The 19,767-nt window shown below is 52.3% G+C and overlaps 1 protein-coding gene across 1 annotated transcript in view; it reads left to right on the forward strand.

Annotated features, from left to right (window-relative positions):
* The first annotated feature begins 574 nt into the window (after positions 1–574).
* Positions 575–19,767, forward strand: part of smyd4 (SET and MYND domain containing 4) — a 26,232-nt gene continuing 7,039 nt past the window's right edge. Inside the window, exons 1-5 of the mRNA XM_078422398.1 lie at positions 575–810; positions 14,593–14,737; positions 18,061–18,150; positions 18,542–18,764; positions 19,143–19,415. Of these exons, the coding sequence (XP_078278524.1) occupies positions 635–810; positions 14,593–14,737; positions 18,061–18,150; positions 18,542–18,764; positions 19,143–19,415 (907 nt within the window). The 5' untranslated portion in view covers positions 575–634. The remainder of the gene's footprint in view (positions 811–14,592; positions 14,738–18,060; positions 18,151–18,541; positions 18,765–19,142; positions 19,416–19,767) is intronic.

Here is a 19,767-nt window from a genome sequence, read left to right on the forward strand (position 1 = left end):
GGGATAGTGTGGGGGGTGGGGGATACAGTTTGGGGGGTGGGGATACAGGGTGGGGGATGGGGATACAGTTTGGGGGGTGGGGGATACAGTGGGGTTGGGTGGGGGGATACAGTGTGGGGGATACAGTGTGGGATAGGGTGGGGGCTGTGAGTGGGTGCATGAAGCTGCGGCGCCGGCAGGGGGCGGGTGGTGGCGCTGATTGGCCGGGATGGGGAGAGGGCGGGAGCAGCCCCTGCGGGGCGGTGCGGGATTGGCCGGAGCCGCTGCCCGTCATCAGTACAGATACTAGAGGAGTAAGATGGACCACTCGACCCTCAAACCGTCGCATGTCATGGCGCCATTTTAGTAGGCAGCAACTTGCAGAAACATTTAAAAAAGAAAATAACAAAAATCTGTGAGTTGATAGATGCGATATATTCTGCATTTTAATGGTATCATCACACATACTGTTCCCAAAACACTGATTACACTGCGAGAGGCGGGTTGCTTACTAACATGGCGGCCGCTGCGCTCGGTCGCGGACGACGCTTCAGTGCGGGCGATGTGACGGATTGGTCCATCTTGCTCCTCTAGTATCTTTGGGTACCACGGGGGGGCGGGGCTGTGATGGCGCCATTGCGCGTCCGGGGATGTGATGCCGGGCCCGGTGGACGCGCCCGCCGATGGCCGTGATGCCGGGGCGGAGATGGGCGACGAATGCGGCGCCACTGCCGTCTCCGCTGGCGCCTCATGCCCGAGTGCCAGCGCCGGCCGCTTCACCTCCTGCACCCGGCTGTGCGCCGCCCTGCGGCTGGCCCGACACTGGCTGAGGTGAGGGGGAGGGGGGGAGGGAGGGGGAGGGAGTGAGAGGGGGGGGGAGGGAGTTAGTGAGGGGGGGAGTGAGTGAGGGGAGGGAGTGAGGGGGGGGTGGATTTTATTTAATAACTATCTTTTTTGAGGGAGGGGGGAGGGGGGGGGAGTGAGGTGAGGGGGGGGGAGTGATTATCTTTTTTTATTTCATATCTTTTTTGTTATCAACTATCTAGGTGGGGTGGGATCGGGGGGGGAGTGAGTGAGGGGGGGAGGGAGTGAGTTGAGGGGGGGAGGCGGCCCGCACACTCCGGCCCACCAACGCCGCCATTCACCATGATCATGCTGATCATCCACAGTCAGCACCCCGTGCCTGCCCTCCCCATACCCCCTGACTCCTATAATGTAGCTCCTAAGAGCTCTATCTAACTCCAAACAATCCACCTAATCGCACTTCAACCAAATCTTGATGCTCACACCTCACAGAATCATTCACAAATCTCTGACTGATATAGTGTTTCCTCATCTCAGCCCTAAATGGCCTCCCCCTTATTCTAAAACTGAAAGCTACCCCTCAGATTCCTATTAAACCTTCCCCCTTCACCTTAAACCTCTGCTCATAAGTGACAGCAGCAGAATTTGGCCATTCGGCCCATCAAGTCTACCCCGCCATTCAATCGTGGTTGATCTATCTCTCCCTCCAAACCCCATTCTCCTGCCTTCTCCCCATAACCTCTGACACCCACACTAATCAAGAAATTGTGCTCCATTCCCCTACTCTGGGCAGAGACTCTGTACACCCACACTCCCTCCCTCCCTCCCTCTGTACCCGGTCCCCAGGACCAACAACAGGCCGCACGCAGCTCCACCTGGCCCACAGACACCGTGCTGGGCCCACAGCCCCCACCAGGCAGAGCCCCACAGCACCGCTGGGTCCAACTGCCCGCGCCCTACTACAGGTAACCACAGCAAGTTCTTCACTGGGTCTCTCCCTTCCCCCTCTACCCAGGCGACCCTAACTACTCCCCACATCGGTTCTCTGCTCTGTTAACCCACCACCCCCTCACCATACATCCCCTCCGTCTGCCCCCCTGCCTTCATCCGACCCCAACCCCCACAATTGCCGGGTGTTCACCATCCCCCCCGACCTCCCCCTTTCAGACGCCGAACGGTCTGTCCTGAGCAGAGCACCTTTGTTCCCCCACATCAACGAGTTCCGGGTCCGCCATGACGTGGAGCTCGTCTTCCGTCGCCTCCGCCTCCGAGCCTTTTTCCATGGGAAGGAGTCCTCACCCCCCAGTGATGACCCCTTCTCCCGTCTCCAGCGGACCCCCTCCTCTTGGACCCCCCCCCCCGGTTGGCCAACTACCCTCACTAGAACTTTTCATCTCCAACTGCCGGCGTGACATCAACCGCCTCAAATTCTCCACTCCCCTGACTAACTCTAACCTCCCCCCTCCTGAACGTGCAGCCCTCCACTCACTCTGCAACAACCCGGCCTTAGTCATCAAACCCACTGACAAGGGAGGTGCTGTGGCAGTCAGGCGGGCTGACTTCTACCGGACTGAGGCCAGACGACAACTCTCAGACACCTCTTCCTACTTATCCCTGGAACATGACCCCACCGACAAACACCAGACCTTTATCATCAGCACCATCACAGACCTCACCATTTCTGGCGATCTACCCTCTAATGCCTCCAAACTTATAGTTCCCCAGCCCCGCACGGCCCGATTCTACCTCCTACCTAAAATCCATAAACAGAACTGTCCCGGCAGACCCATTGTCTCTGCCTGCTCATGTCCCACCGAACTTATTTCCACCTACCTCGACTCCATCCTATCCCCTCTGGTTAAATCCCTCCCCACCTCACACGCTCTCCATCTCCTTGATAACTTACGGTTCCCAGGCCCCCACTCCCTCATTTTACCATGGATGTCCAGTCACTCTACACTTCCATCCCCCACAAGGATGGTCTCGAAGCCCTCCGTTTCTTCCTCGGCCGTAGAACCAGCCAATCCCCATCTACCAACACTCTCCTCCGCCTAGCAGAGCTGGTTCTTACCCTTAACAACTTCTCCTTTGACTCCTCCCACTTCCTCCAAACCAGAGGCATAGCTATGGGCACTCACATGGGCCCTAGCTATGCCTGCCTCTTTGTCGGGTACGTCGAACAATCCCTGCATTGGCGACGACTGCATTGGTGCTACCTCTTGCACCCATGCAGAACTCACTGACTTCACACACTTCACTTCCAATTTCCATCCTGCCCTTAAATATACCTGGACTATCTCCGACATCTCCCTCCCGTTTCTGGACCTCACCATCTCCATCACAGGAGACAGACTAGTGACGGACATCTACTATAAACCCACCGACTCGCACAGCTATCTGGACTATACTTCTTCCCACCCGGTCTCCTGCAAAAAGTCTATCCCCTACTCCCAATTCCTCCGTCTACGCCGCATCTGCGCCCGGGATGAGGTGTTTCACACTAGGGCATCAGAGATGTCCTCATTCTTCAGGAAATGGAGCTTCCCCTCCTCCATTATAGATGAGGCTCTCACTAGAGTCTCTTCTACATCCCGCAGCTCCGCTCTTGCTCCCCCTCCCCCCACTCGTAACAAGGACAGAATCCCCCTCGTTCTCACCTTCCACCCCACCAGCCAGCGTATCCAACAAATCATCCGCCAACATTTCCGTCACCTACAACGGGACCCCACCACTGGCCATATCTTCCCATCCCCTCTCCTTTCTGCGTTCCGCAGAGACCGTTCCCTCCGTAACTCCCTGGTCCACTCGTCCCTTCCTACCCAAACCACCCCAACCCCGGGCACTTTCCCCTGCAACCGCACGAGATGCAACACCTGTCCTTTTACCTCCCCCCTCAACTCCATCCAAGGACCCAAACAGTCTTTCCAGGTGAGACAGAGGTTCACCTGCACCTCCTCCAACCTCATCTATTGCATCCGCTGCTCCAGATGTCAACTTGTTTACATCGGCGAAAGGGGGTGATCTCTATAAGATCACCCCTCATCCTCCTGCACTCCAAATAGAGACCCAGCCTACTCAACCTCTCCCTGTAGCTCACACCCTCTAGTCCTGGCAACATCCTCGTAAATCTTCTCTGAACCTTTTCCAGCTTAATGACAGCCATCCTGTAGCAGGGCGACCAAAACTGACCACAATATTCTGAGGTCTCATCAACGTCTTGTACAACTGTAACATAACCACCCAACTTCTATATTCAATACAGTAATGGTGGGCTGGACTGTCACTGAAAAACAAAATCATCATCATAATCATAGAGTGATACAATGTGGAAACAGGCCCTTTAGCCCAACTACCTCCCCTGGCAGCTTGTTCCATACACCCACTACCCTTTGTGTGAAAATGTTACTCCTCAGATTCCTATTAAATCTTTTTCCCTTCACTTTGAACCCATGTCCTCTGGTTCTCAATTCACCTACTCTGGGCAAGAGACTGTCCACCCGATCTATTCCTTTCATGATTTTATACACCTCCATAAGATTACCCCTCATCCTCCTGTGCTCCAAGGAGTAGAGTCCCAGCCTCCACAACCTCTCCCTGTAACTCATAGCCTCTAGTCCTGGCAACATCCTCGTGAAGCTTCTCTGTACCCTTTCCACCATAATGACAGCCAGCCTTCACGGAGAGGCTGAGGTAGACTTGGTGCTGTGAACAGCAACACGCCGACCAGCAGTGTGCCCGGTCACACCCATGCCTGCACACGTTCACTCCTCTCTCCCACAGTGTTTGTTCCCTGCCCTCCTCATCTGCACGTCCATTCACAGACCCATCCCCCAGTACAGTCGTACAACACGGAACAGGCCCTTCGGCCCAACCCATCCATGCCAACCAAGATGTCAATCTACGGCACTCCCATTCACCTGCCTGACCCATATCCCTCCAAACCTTTCCTATCCATGTCTTTTAAATGCTGTTATAGCACCTGCCTCAACTACCTCCTCTGGCAGCTCACTCCGCACACCCACCACTGAGTCAGGTCCCTCAGGTTCCTTTTAAATCTTGTTCCTCTCACCATAAACCTATGTCCCCTGGTTCTTGATTCCCGTACCATGGGGAAAAGACTATCTGGTCCCTCATGATCTTATACACCTCTATAAGATCACCCCTCATCCTCCAGCGCTCCAAATAGAGTCCCAGCCTGCTCAACCTCTCCCTGTAGTTCAGGCCCACAAGTCCTGGCAACATCCTTGTAAATCTTCTCTGCATCTTTTCCAGCTTAACAACATCCTTTCCATAGTAGAGTGACCAAACTGAACACAATACTCCAAACGTGGCCTCGCCAACGTCTTGTACAGCTGTAACATAACATCCCAATTCAGGTTCACCATCTTCACTGCTACGATACCACCTATTTTAGTGTGATTTGCAAACCTACTAACCATGCCTTTACCTTCTCATCCAAATTACTGATATAGATGATAAATAACAGTGGTGCCAGCACCAATCCCTGATGTACTCCACTAGTCACAGGCCTCCAGTCCACAAAACACCCTTCCACCATCACCCTCTGCTTCCTTCCATGAAGCCAATTTATCCAGTCAGCTAGCTCTCCCAGGATCCCATGAGATCTAACCTTCCAGAGCAGCCTACAATGCAGAACCGTACCAAATGACTTGCTGAAATCCAATAAGTCCAATAAGGACAATATCTATCACCCTGTATAAATTGACCATCTTAGTTACTAACTCAAAAAAAACTAATCAAATTGGTGAGACACAATCTCGCACACAAAACCTATCCCTAATCAACCTCTTTCTTTCTAAATTCATGTATATCTGAACCCTCAGAATCCCCTGCAGTCACTTACCTGCCACAGATGTTCGGCTCACTGGTCTATGTAGACAGGTGCACCGTAAAAAGCATTCTATCATACACCGCAGCACTGCTTGGCCACACCTCTGCAAAAACCATAAGAGGTGTAGCCCAATCCATCACAGAGACCAGACACCTCGCCGTTGACTCCATCTACACGTCACGTACCCTGGGAAAGCAGCCAACATAATCAAGGACCATTTTCACCCTCGACATTCTCGCTTAGTCTAGTTTAAAGATACAGTGCGGAAACAGGCCCTTCAGCCCACCATGTCAGCGCGGACCAGCAATCCCCACACACTAACACTGTCCCACACACACTAGAGAGCGTACAAACTCCGCACAGACAGCACCCGTCGTTGGGATGGAACCCGGGTCTCTGGCGCTATGAGGCAGCAACTCTACCGCTGCGCCACCGTGCCATTCTCCCATCGGGTAGAAGATACAAAAGCTTGAAAGCACGCACCACCAGATTCAGGAGCAGCTTTTTCCTTGCTGTTATCAGACTGCTGTCTAGTAGCAATATCTCAGTACATGTGGCAGTAACAAACCAATATCATCAGTTCCCAGATAGACACAAAAAGCTGGAGTAACTCAGCGGGACAGGCAGCATCTCAACCCAACATTTTGGTTCAGACCCAAAACATCACCCATTTCTTCTCTCCAGAGATGCTGCCAGTCCCGCTAAATTACATAGAAACATAGAAAATAGCTGCAGGAGTAGACCATTCAACCCTTCGAGTCATGGGTGATCATCCTGAATCAGTACCCATACCCCTTACCTTTTCCCCATACCCCTTGATTCCTTTAGTCTAATCTAACTCTCGAGCTAAATCTAACTCTCTTGAAAACATCCAGTGAATTGGCCTCCACTGCCTTCTGAGGCAGAGAATTCCACAGATTCGCAACTCTCTGGATGAAAAAGTTTTTCCTCATCTCAGTCCTAAATGGCCTACCCCTTATTCTTAAACTGTGACCCCTGGTTCTGGACTCCCACAACATCGGGAACATTTTTCATGCATCCCGTAAGAATTGTATATGTTTCTATAAGATCACCTCTCATCCTTCTAAATGCCAGTGAAATGCCCAGTCGACCCATTCTTTCATCATAGGTATCACAAAATGCTGGAGTAACTCAGCAGGTCAGGCAGCATCTAGGAGAGAGGGAATGGGTGACGTTTCGGGCCGAGACCCTTCTTCAGACTGATATCAGGGGGGCGAGACAAAGAAAGGATATAGGTGGAGACAGGAAGACAGTGGGAGAACTGGGAAGGGGAGCTATTTAAAGTTAGAGAAGTCAATGTTCATACCGCTGGGCTGTAAGCTGCCCAAGCGAAATATGAGGTGCTGTTCCTCCAATTTGCAGTGGGCCTCACTATGGTACTGGAGGAGGCCCATGACAGAAAGGTCAGACTGGGAGTGGGAGGGGGAGTTGAAGTGCTCAGCCACCGGGAGATCAGGTTGGTTAAGGCGGACTGAGCGAAGGTGTTGAGCAAAATGATTGCCGAGCCTGCGTTTGGTCTCGCGTTTGACCCAACGCAGGCTCGATGATCGTTTCGCTCAACACCTTCGCTCAGTCCGCCTTAACCAACCTGAATTAACCTGGTGAACCTACGCCGCACTCCCTCAATAGGAAGAATGTCCTTCCTCAAATTAGGAGGCCAAAACTGCACACAATACTCCAGGTATGGTCTCACCAGGGCCCTGAACAACTGCAGTAGCATCTCCTTGCTCCTAAACTCAAATCCTCTTGCAATGAATGCCAAAATGCCATTAGCTTTCTTCACTGCCTGCTGTACCTACATGCTTATTTTCAGTGACTGATTACAAGCACACCCAGGTCTCGTTGCACTTCCCCTTTTCTTAATCTGACACCATTCAGATAATAATCTGCCTTCTTGTTCTTACCACCAAAGTGGATAACCTTACATTTATCCACATTATACTGCATCTGCCATGCATCTGCCCACTCACCCAACCTTTCCAAGTCACCCTGCAGCGTCATAGCATCCTCCTCACAGCTCACACTGCCACCCAGCTTTGTGTCATCCGCAAACTTGGAGATGTTACATTTAATTCCATCCATATAACCATATAACATATAACAACTACAGCACGGAAACAGGCCCGTTCGGCCCTACCAGTCCACGCCGACCACTCTCTCTGACCTAGTCTCATCTACCTGCTCTCAGACCATAACCCTCCAATCCCCTCTCATCCATATACCTATCCAATTTACTCTTAAATAATAAAATCGAGCCTGCCTCCACCACTTCCACCGGAAGCCCATTCCACACAGCCACCACCCTCTGAGTAAAGAAGTTACCCCTCATGTTACCCCTAAACTTTTGTCCCTCAATTCTAAAGTTATGTCCCCTTGTTGGAATCTTCCCCACTCTCAAGGGGAAAAGCCTACCCACGTCAACTCTGTCCGTCCCTCTTAAAATTTTAAAAACCTCTATCAAGTCCCCCCTCAACCTTCTACGCTCCAAAGAATAAAGACCCAACCTGTTCAACCTCTCTCTGTAGCTTAAGTGCTGAAACCCAGGCAACATTCTAGTAAATCTCTGTACCCTCTCCATTTTGTCGACATCCTTCCTATAATTTGGCGACCAGAACTGCACGCCATACTCCAGATTCGGCCTCACCAATGCCCTGTACAATTTTAACATTACATCCCAACTTCTATATTCGATGCTCTGATTTATAAAGGCAAGCATACCAAACGCCTTCTTCACCACCCTATCCACATGAGATTCCACCTTCAGGGAACAATGCACAGTTATTCCCAGATCCCTCTGTTCCACTGCATTCCTCAATTCCCTACCATTTACCCATTACGTCCTATTTTGATTTGTCCTACCAAAATGCAGCACCTCACACTGATCAGCATTAAACTCCATCTGCCATCTTTCAGCCCACCCTTCCAAAAGGCCCAAGTCTCTCTGTAGACTTTGAAACTCTACTTCATTATTAACTACACCACCTATCTTAGTATCATCTGCATATTTACTAATCCAATTTGCCACACCATCATCCAGATCATTAATGTAAATGACAAACAATAGTGGACCCAACACAGATCCTTGGGGTACTCCACTAGACACTGGCCTCCAACCTGACATACAGTTGTCAACCATTACCCTCTGGTATCTCCCATTCAGCCATTGTTGAATCCATCTTGCAACCTCACTATTAATACCCAACGATTTAACCTTCTTAATCAACCTTCCATGTGGAACCTTGTCAAATGCCTTACTGAAGTTCATATAGACAACATCCACAGCCTTGCCCTTATCAATTTCCCTGGTAACCTCTTCAAAAAATTCAAGAAGATTAGTCAAACATGACCTTCCAGGCACAAATCCATCTTGACTGTTTCTAATCAGGCCTTGTTTATCGATATAATTATATATATTGTCCCTAAATATCTTTTCCATTAATTTTCCCACCACAGACGTCAAACTAACAGGTCTATAATTGCTAGGTTTACTTTTAGAACCTTTTTTAAACAAGGGCACAACATGCGCAATGCGCCAATCTTCCGGCACCATCCCCGTTTCTAATGACGTTTGAAATATTTCCGTCATAGCCCCTGCTATTTCTGCACTAACTTCCCTCAATGTCCTAGGGAATATCCTATCAGGACCTGGAGACTTATCCACTTTTATATTTTTCAAAAGTGTCCGTACCTCCTCTTCTTTAATCCTCATAATTTCCATCACTACTTGTTTCGCTTACCTCACATAATTCAATATCCTCCTCGGTGAATACCGAAGAAAATTAATTGTTTAATATCTCCCCCATTTCTTCCGGCTCAGCACATAGCTGTCCACTCTGACTCTCTAATGGACCAATTTTATCCCTCGCTATCCTTTTGCTATTGACATATCTGTAGAACCCCTTGGGGTTTACTTTTACATTACTTGCCAAAGCAACCTCATATCTTTTTTTCGCTTTTCTAATTTCCTTCTTAAGATTCCTTCTACATTCTTTATATTCCTCAAGAACCTCATTTACTCCCTGCCGCTTATATTTATTGTACATCTCCCTCTTTTTCCGAACCAAGTGTCCAATTTCCCTGGAAAACCACGGCTCTTTCAAATGATTATTCTTTCCTTTCCACCGAACAGGGACATAAAGACTCTGTACTCTCAAAATTTCACCTTTAAATATCCTCCATTTCTCTATTATATCCTTTTCATAAAACAAAAAGTTCCATTTCACTCCTTTTAAATCCTTTCTCATCTCCTCAAAATTAGCCTTTCTCCAATCCAAAATCTCAACCCTCAGTCCAGATTTGACCTTCTCCATAATTATATTGAAACTAATGGCATTGTGATCACTAGACCCAAAGTGCTCCTCAACACATACCTCCGTCACCTGACCCGTCTCATTTCCCAACAGGAGGTCCAACACTGCCCCTTCTCTGGTAGGTACCTCTACGTATTGCTGCAAAAAACTATCCTGCACACATTTTACAAACTCCAAACCATCCAGCCCTTTAACAGAATGTGATTCCCAGTCTATGTACGTCTGAATCGTTAATATATATTGTAAATAGCTGCAGTCCCAGCACTGAGCCTTGTGGCACCCCACTAGTCACTGCCTGCCATTCTGAAAAGGATGCTTGTTGTGTATCTTCAGTGTAAACCAGCATCTGCAGTTGCTTCCTACACATTCCATCAGTTCCCAGGATTTTCTTTGTGGGCCTTAAATAACCGTACAGCATTGGACACCCTCCAGTCCTTCCACACCTCACCCGAATCTGAGGACCAAATTACCAAGGTGTTCTTGGATAGATCTGATCAGATCTGGGAGATTCATTGGAGGAATAGCATCCCATATTTTGCTTGGCCACCTTACAGACCAGTGGAGAGCCACATAATGCTGGGGTAACTCAGCGGGACAGGCAGCATCTCTGGAGAAAAGGAATAGGTGATATTTTGGGTGGAGACCCTTCTTCAGACTGGTTAGGGAAAAGAGAAACGAGAGATATGGACGATGATGCAGAGACATTACTTTTTTGCATATCTTTCATTCATTCATTGTCCTTTATCTCTCTACATCATCATCTATATTTCTCATTTCCCTTATCCCTAACCAGCCTGAAGAAGGGTCTCGATCCAAAATGTCACCCATTCCTTCTCTCCAGAAATGCTGCCTGACCCGCTGAGTTACTCCAGCATTTTGTGCCTATCATGGGAGATTTAGTTTAGTCTGGTGAAACAACACAGAAACAGGCCCTTCGGCCCACCGAGTCCTCGCCAACCAGTGTTCCCCACACACTGACACTATCCTACACATACTCGGGATCATTTACAATTTTTCCTAGGCCATTTAACCGACAACCCTGCATGTCTTTGGTGTGTGGGAGTAAACCAGAACACCCGGGGAAAACCCACACAGGTCACGGGGAGAACGCAAAAACTCCGCACAGACAGCGCCCGTAGTCAGATCGAACCCGGGTCTCTGGCGCTGTGAGGCAGCAACTCTGCCGCTGTGCCAGATGCATGTGTTTGAAGATGTACAGCACCACCTCTACTGTAACACGGACTACCCCAAGGCAACCTGTTAACTTTCCAGGCCTCATGTCTTTCCCTGCTGCAGAATGGAAAACAATATTCCTTAAGGACCTTGCCCTTTCCTTGTGGCTCCACTCATAGATGACCACTTTTGGTCTTTCAGGGGCCCTATTCTCTCCTTCGTTACTCTTTTTCCCTTAATGTACTTAAAAACTCTAAAGATTCTCCTTGTTTGAGTTGAGTTTATTGTCACGTGTATCAAGATACAGTCAAAACTTTTGTTGCATGGTAACCAGTCAGCGGAAAGACACTACATGATTACAATTGATCCATCGACAGTGTGCCGGTACATGCCGGCGCAGCGGTAGATTTGCTGCCTTATAGCCAGAGACCCGGGTTAGATCCTTGCTGCAGGTGCTGTCTGTACAGAGTTTGTACCTTCTCCCCATTGTACCTTCAAACCGGGTGGGTTTTCTCCGAGAACTCCGGTTTCCACCCGCACTCCAAAGACGTACAGGTTTGTGGGTTAATTGGCTTGGTATTAATGTAAAAAAATTGTCCCGAGTGTAGGATAGTGTTAATGTGCAGGGATCGCTGGTCGGTGCGGACTCGGTGGGCTGAAGGGCCTGGTTCTGCGCTGTATCACTAAACTAAACTTTATCCATCCCTCCTTTTCCTGACCAAACATCATTATATTGTATCGTCCAGTGTTCTGCACTCCTGCCTGCTTTAAACTTCACTCAACCCTAAAGCAGATCTTGAACTCTCTCCATCTCACTTTTAAAAGCATCCCACTTTGCCTGCAAACAACCTACTCCAACCGGCTTCTGCAAGCCCCTGTCTTAAAAACCCACCTTCCACATGTTTAAAATTGAACTTGTGGATCAACGCTGTCCTTTCCCACACCACTGGGCTGCCCCACTGTAGCTTCAGTCACTTGTTGGCCATGTTTCCCTGGAGTTGGCCAAGCTTAGCCCTCTTCCTAGTAGGTTTATAACCCCAGGAAACTTTCCAGAACTCTGTTAACAAATTCCACCCCATTAAAGCCCTGAACTCAATTGCAAAGATACAATCGCCTCCTAATGACAGCCTCATTATTCCTGTAACTGAAATCTCCTGGCATATTTGCTTTTCATAAATTCATAAGATGTAGGAGCAGAATTCGTTCATTCGGTCCATCAAGTCTACTCTGCCATTCAATCATAGCTGATCTATCTGTCCCTCCTAACCCCATTCTCCTGCCTTCTCCCCATAACCCCTGATACCTGCATTAATCAAGAATCTGTCAATCCCCACCTTAAATATATCCACTGACTTGGCCTCCACAGCCATCTGTGGCAATGAATTCCACAGATTCACCACCCTCTGACTAAAGAAATTCCTCCTCATCTCCTTTCTAAATGTACGTCCTTTAGGGATGTAAAACAGGGATGTAATGCTGAGGCAATAAGGCGCTGGACAAGCCACATTTGGAATATTGTGAGCAATTTTGGACGCCATATCTGAGGAAGGATGTGCTGGCTCTGGAGAGGGTCCAGAGGAGGTTTACAAGAATGATCCCAGGAATGAGAAGGTGAACCTATGATGAGCGTTTGTCGGCACTGGGCCTGTACTCGCTGGAGTTTAGAAGAATGAGGGGGGACCTCATTGAAACATACAAAATAGTGAAAGGCCTGGATAGAGTAGATGTGGAGAGGATGCTTCCAGTAGTGGGAGAGTCTTGGACTAGAGGTCATAGCCTTAAAATTAAAGGATGTTCTTTTAGGAAGATGAGGAGAGAGGCAGAGGGTGGTGAATCTGTGGAATCTTTGCCACAGAAGGCTGTAGAGGCCAAGTCAGTGGATATTTTTAAGGCAGAGATAAATAGATTCTTGATTAGTACAGGTGTCAGAGGTTATGGGGAGAAGGCAGGAGAATGGGGTTAGGAGAGAGATCAGCCATGATTGAATGGCAGAATAGACTTGATGGGCCGAATGGCCTAATTCTACTCCTATATACTTATGGCCTCTAATTCCCATTGACTATTTGGGGGCCTGTAGTATACTCACAACAACGTGATCAATCCCTTTTTATTTCTCAGCTTCACCTACATAGCCTCACTGGACAAGCCATCTGCAATGTCATCTTGGACTAGTGCCGTGACATGTTCCTTAATCAATAGAGCACCTCCCCTCTCCTCTTTTACCCCACCTCTGTCTCTCCTGTAATACCTGTACCCTGGAACATTCATCTGCCAGTCCTCTCCCTCGCATGTTTAGTTGAGTTGAGTATAGTTTAGAGATACAGCGTGGAAACAGGCCCTTCGGCCCACCCTGTCCACACCAACCAGCGATCCCCACACACTAACACTCACTAACACACAAGGGACAATTTACATTTACACCAAGCCAATCAACCTACAATACTGCAGATGCTGGTTTCTACTCAAAACAGACACAAATGTTGGAGTAACTCAACGGGACAGGCAGTGGAGATGACTCCAGCACTTTGTGTCTATCTGTCCCTCTCTTAGCCAGGTTTCCGTAATGTTTACAACATCCCAGTCGTACTTAATCACGGGCCGAGTTCACCCGCCTTAACCATCAGGCCACTCACATTGAAACAAGTGCAATACAACGCAGCCATCCATCCTTCCCCACTCCCTGCCATGCTCCTGCCTGTCCTATCCTCTGTGCTTTCTTTAATCTCACCTGCCTCAGTCCTGCATTGGATCCTGCCCTTCTGCCCATCCCGTTTAAACCCACCCGGGTAGCACTAGCAAACCTGCCTCCAGGACATTGGTGCAGGTGCAACAGATCCCTCTTGTACTCTGCTCCAGCCGAGATCCCAATGGTCCAAGAGTCTGAATCCCTACCCCCTGCACCAACTCCTCAGCCACACATTCATCTGTCCTATCTTCCTGTCCCTACCCTCACTAGCATGGGGCACCAGGAGTAATCCGGAGATCACTAGCCTGGAGATCTTGGTTTTTAATCTTTTGTCTAACCACCTAGATTCACTTTGCAGGACCTCATCCCTTTTCCTACCTACATCATTTGTGCCAAAGTGCACAACGCCTTCTGGCGGCTCCCCCTTGCGGATGCCATGAAGTCGTTCCCAGACACGCTGGGCCCCGGCACCAGGGAGGCAAAACACCGTCCTGAAGGGTCCCGACCCTGAACGTCACCCGTCCACGTTCTCCACCGGTGCTGCCTGACCCGCTGATACTCCAGCACTTTGTGTCTGTTGTTTGTAAACCGGCACCTGCGGTTACTACTTGTTACTACGCCATCTTGGAGTGTCGTTTACTGCCACAGAATAATGGTCTGTCCGCCCCCCCCCCCCCTCGTTCTCCCTACTCTCCCATCCCCCACAGTCTCATGTACCCCCCCTGTCCACTGTCCCCTCTAACCAGCGTTGCCTCTGTGCCGTGCAGCCCTGCGGACACGGCTGTGCTGGACGAGCTGTGTGCGGCCTGGCGGGCGGGCAAGGACCACAGCACCGCGCTCCACTTGAAACAGCGGGGCAACGACAGCTTCAAGGCCAGGGACTACCTGCAGGCCCTCTCACTCTACACAAAGGTAGGCCCAGCCCCGTGTGTGGGCACAGCATCCCCGCCCCACCCACTAACCATCCCATCCACACCTCCCCTGCCCACTGACACCGCACCCTCCCCACCCTCCGTCCCTCCCCACCCTCCCCTCCCCCCTCCCCCACTCACAGCCTCCTGTCCCCTCCCCCACCCACCTCTCCCCTCCCCCACCCTCCGTCTCCTTCCCTCCCCCACCCTTTTCTCCCCTCCCCCACTCACGGCCTCCTGTCCCCTCCCCCACCCTCCTCTCCCCTCCCCCTCCCCCACTCACGGCCTCCGTCCCCTCCCCCACCCTCCCCCTCCCCCACTCACGGCCTCCTGTCCACTCCCCCACCCACCGTCCCCCCTCCCCCACCCACTGTCTCCTTTCCCCCACCCACTGTCTCCTTTCCCCCACCCACTGTCTCCTTTCCCCCACCCACTGTCTCCTTTCCCCCACCCACTGTCTCCTTTCCCCCACCCACTGTCTCCTTTCCCCCACCCACTGTCTCCTTTCCCCCACCCACTGTCTCCTTTCCCCCACCCACTGTCTCCTTTCCCCCACCCACTGTCTCCTTTCCCCCACCCACTGTCTCCCCTCCCCCACCCACTGTCTCCTTTCCCCCACCCACTGTCTCCTTTCCCCCACCCACCGTCCCCCTTCCCCACCCTCTGTCTCCCCTCCCTCTCCGCCACCCATGGCCTCCCGTCCCCTCCCCCACCCTTGGTCTCCCGTCCCCTCCCCCACCCATGGCCTCCTGTCCCCTCCCCCACCCTTGGTCTCCCCTCCCTCTCCGCCATCCATGGCCTCCTGTCACCTCCCCCACCCACCGTCTCCCCTTATAGGCATGGATAGGGTGGACAGTCAGAACCTTTTCCCAGGGTGGAAAAATCAAACACTAGAGGGCACAGCTTGAAGCTGAGAGGGGCAGTTTAAAGGAGATGTGCGGGGAGGGTGCAGAGTGCCTGGAACACACTGCATGATAGAGGGGTTTAAGAGACTTGGAGAGGACATGGATATGCAGGGAATGGAGGGGTATGGATCATGTGCATGCAGATAAGAATTGGTCTTGGCATCATGTCCGGTGCAGACACTGTACTGTCCCAGTGCTGTACTGTTCCATGTTGTGGTGGGAGTCAGTGCGTGTTGGGAGAGGGTTGTGTTCCTGTGTGGAGGCCAGTGACCAGTGGAGTGCCATAGGGGGTCAGAGTTGGTCAACTGCGTTAATAGTTGGCATGGCTATGTTGGCAGGGTCCACAGAAACCCAGTTCCGTGCACTTGATAACCCACATGTAGGGGATAGTGGTGTTCAACACTCTGTAGTGCTCAACAGAGAGTATGGTGTTCAGTTCTGGGCGCCATGTTATAGGAAAGATGCAGTCAAGCTGGAAAGGAGACAGAGAATATTTACGAGGATGTTGCCAGGACTAGAGGGTGTGAGCTACAGGGAGAGGTTGAGCAGGCTGGGACACTATTCCTTGGAGCGCAGGAGGATGAGGGGGGAATCTTAAAATGTATAAATTCATAAAAGGAATAGATCAAGTAGATATACAAAGTCTCTTGCCCAGAGTAGGGGAATCGAGGACCAGAGGACATAGGTTTAAGATGAAGGGGAAAAGATTTAATAGGAATCTGGGTAGCTTTTTCACACAAAGGGTGATGGGTGTATGGAATGAGCAGTCAGGTGAGGTAGTTGAGGCTGGGACTATCGTAACGTTTAAGAAACAGTTAGACGATTACATAAATAGGATAGGTTTAGAGGGATATGGGCCAAAAGCAGGCAGGTAGGACTAGTGTAGATGGGACATGTTGGCCGGTGTGGGAAAGTTGGGCCGAAGGGCCTGTTTCCACACAGTATCACTATGACCGCATGGGCAGCTCCTGTTTCTTCCTACGCTCCAAGGACGTGCATGTTTGAAGGTTAATTGGTTTCGGTAAATTTGTATATTGTCCCTAGTGTGGGATGGTGTTAATGTGCGGGGATCACTAGTTGGCGTGGACTCGGTGGGCCAAAGGGTCTGTTTCCACGCTGTATCTCTAAACTAAACTAAACTAGACTAAGAAGTAGTGAGGATGGTGAAGACGCCATGTGCAAGCTTGCCTTCACAGATCAGGAGAGTGGGGCATGAAGCTGCATCTGTGCAGGCCACTGGTGGGACCTCGCTAGGGGGACCATGCATGGTGTGGTCACCCTGCCACTGGGAGGATGGTATCATGCTGGAGAAGGTGCAGACAAGATTCAACTGGACCGGTTGAGTTACAAGGAAATATTGTCAAGCTTGAAAGGGTTCAGAAAAGATTTACGAGGATGTTGCCAGGACTAGCAGGTGTGAGCTATGGGGAGAGGTTGAGTAGGCTGGGTCTCTATTCCATGGAGCGCAGGAGGATGAGGGGTGATCTTACAGAGGCGTACAAAATCATGAGAAGAATAGATCGGGTAGATGTACAGAGTCTCTTGCCTAGAGTAGGGGAATCGAGGACCAGAGGACATAGGTTCAAGGTGAAGGGGAAAAGATTAAATAGGAATAGACAATAGACAATAGACAATAGACAATAGGTGCAGGAGTAGGCCATTCAGCCCTTCGAGCCAGCACCGCCATTCAATGCGATCATGGCTGATCACTCTCAATCAGTACCCCGTTCCTGCCTTCTCCCCATACCCCCTCACTCCGCTATCCTTAAGAGCTCTTTCCAGCTCTCTCTTGAAAGCATCCAACGAACTGGCCTCCACTGCCTTCTGAGGCAGAGAATTCCACACCTTCACCACTCTCTGACTGAAAAAGTTCTTCCTCATCTCCGTTCTAAATGGCCTACCCCTTATTCTTAAACTGTGGCCTCTTGTTCTGGACTCCCCCAACATTGGGAACATGTTTCCTGCCTCTAATGTGTCCAATCCCCTAATTATCTTATATGTTTCAATAAGATCCCCCCTCATCCTTCTATATTCCAGTGTATACAAGCCTAATTGCTCCAGCCTTTCAACATACGACAGTCCCGCCATTCCGGGAATTAACCTAGTGAACCTACGCTGCACGCCCTCAATAGCAAGAATATCCTTCCTCAAATTTGGAGACAAAAACTGCACACAGTACTCCAGGTGCGGTCTCACCAGGGCCCGGTACAACTGTAGAAGGACATCTTTGTTCCTATACTCAACCCCTCTTGTTACGAAGGCCAACATTCCATTGGCTTTCTTCACTGCCTGCTGTACCTGCATACTTCCTTTCAGTGACTGATGCACTAGGACACCCAGATCTCGTTGAACATCCCCTCTTCCTAACTTGACACCAATCAGAGAACGGCCCCTGTCTGACCATCTCTGTCACCGCCAGGGTCTCAGGTACATGCCCACCGACAGCCCAGAGTGTGCCCTGCTGTACGCCAACCGCTCCGCTGCACTCTACCAGCTGCAGCGCTACCAGGTGAGACCCTTCCCTGCACTCCCCCCCGAACCCTCTCCCTCCCCCCTATCCCCCACCCCCAACCACGTCCCACCCACCGCCCCCCACCCCCAACCACCTCCCCCCCACCCCCAACCACCTCCCCCCCAGCCACCTCCTCCCACCCCCATCCACCTCCCCCCATCCCCCCACCCCCATCCACCTCCCCCCATCCCCCCACCCCCAACCACTTCCCCCCCCACCCCCAACCACCTCCCCCCCCCCACACCCAACCACCTCCCCCCACCCCCATCCACCTCCTCCCACCCCCATCCACCTCCCCCCATCCCCCAACCCTCTCCCTCCCCAGCCACACTCTCCCCCCTCCCCCCCACCCCATGCATTGACGTTGCCCCTTTGCTCTCTCCCACAGGACTGTGTGGAGGACATAGAGAGAGCGGAGAGGCTGGGCTACCCGCCGCAGCTGCAGCACAAGACACAGTCGCGCCGTGCCGCCTGCCTGCAGCGGCTGTCCAGGGCTGGGAGCAGGGAATCCGAGCCCCCCCTCCCCAGTGCCCCCCCTGCCCTGCACCCCCCACCACCGCTGCACCCCCCACCACCGCTGCGCCCCCCACCCCAGAGCCCCCCACCCCAGAGCCCCCTCCCAGCGCCCCCCTGCCCTGCACCCCCCACCGCTGCAGCCCCCCCTCCCCAGCGCCCCCCACCCCAGTGCCCCCCCTGCCCTGCGGGCCCCTCCCCTGTACCCCCCACCACCGCTGCGCCCCCCCCACCCCAGAGCCCCCCCTCCCCAGCGCCCCCCCTGCCCTGCACCCCCCCACCGTTGCGCCCCCCCTCCCCAGCGCCCCCCACCCCAGTGCCCCCCCCTGCCCTGCGGGCCCCCTCCCCTGCACCCCCCCACCACCGCTGCGCCCCCCACCCCAGAGCCCCCCCTACCCTGTGCCCCCCCCACCCCTGCGCCCCCCCTCCGTGGGTGTGGGGTGAGTGTGCCCCCCTGCCTCGCTCTGCACTGGGAGGGTGGCAGGGGTCGGCACTACCCGTGCCCTGCCAGGAAGTGGTGCGGGGGCAGGCGGTGCTGCAGGAGACGGCCTTTGCCGCGGTGCTGGTGCCCCGGCCTGTCGTACCTGGCCCAGCCCCCCACCCAGGAGCTGCTGTGCCACCAATGCCTGGCACCTGCCACCCTGCCCCCTGCCCTGCCCCCTCCTGCAGTTACGCCCAGTACTTGCGGGCAGCTGTGTCGCTCCCACCGCCTGGCACACACATCACAGGCTGGAATGCCCACTGGGCGGGTATCTGCTGGCCCTGGGCCCCAGCAACCCACCTCGCCCTACGCACCGGCACTGAGGGGGGCATGGGGAGAGGAGGGGGCACCCCCAGGAGAGGGACGGGCAGAGGGAGTGGGGCAGAGGGCTGGGGCCCAGGGGAGAGGTGCATGACAAGGTTGGGGCATCTGAGCGGGGAGCAGTGGGGGGGTGAGGGCAAGAAGGTGGTAGAGGGTGAGGAGGGGGTGCCCGAGGTGGGGGGAGTGGGCGGGGAGGGCAAGGATGAGGGTTTTTTGGCCCTGGGGAGAGGAGGGAGATGAGGAGGGGTCTGGGCGTGGGGGGGGTGGATGAAGGGGGAGAGGATGAGGGTGAGGAGGGG

Source organism: Rhinoraja longicauda, chromosome 26, assembly GCF_053455715.1.
Source record: "Rhinoraja longicauda isolate Sanriku21f chromosome 26, sRhiLon1.1, whole genome shotgun sequence".
Lineage (NCBI taxonomy): Eukaryota > Metazoa > Chordata > Chondrichthyes > Rajiformes > Arhynchobatidae > Rhinoraja > Rhinoraja longicauda.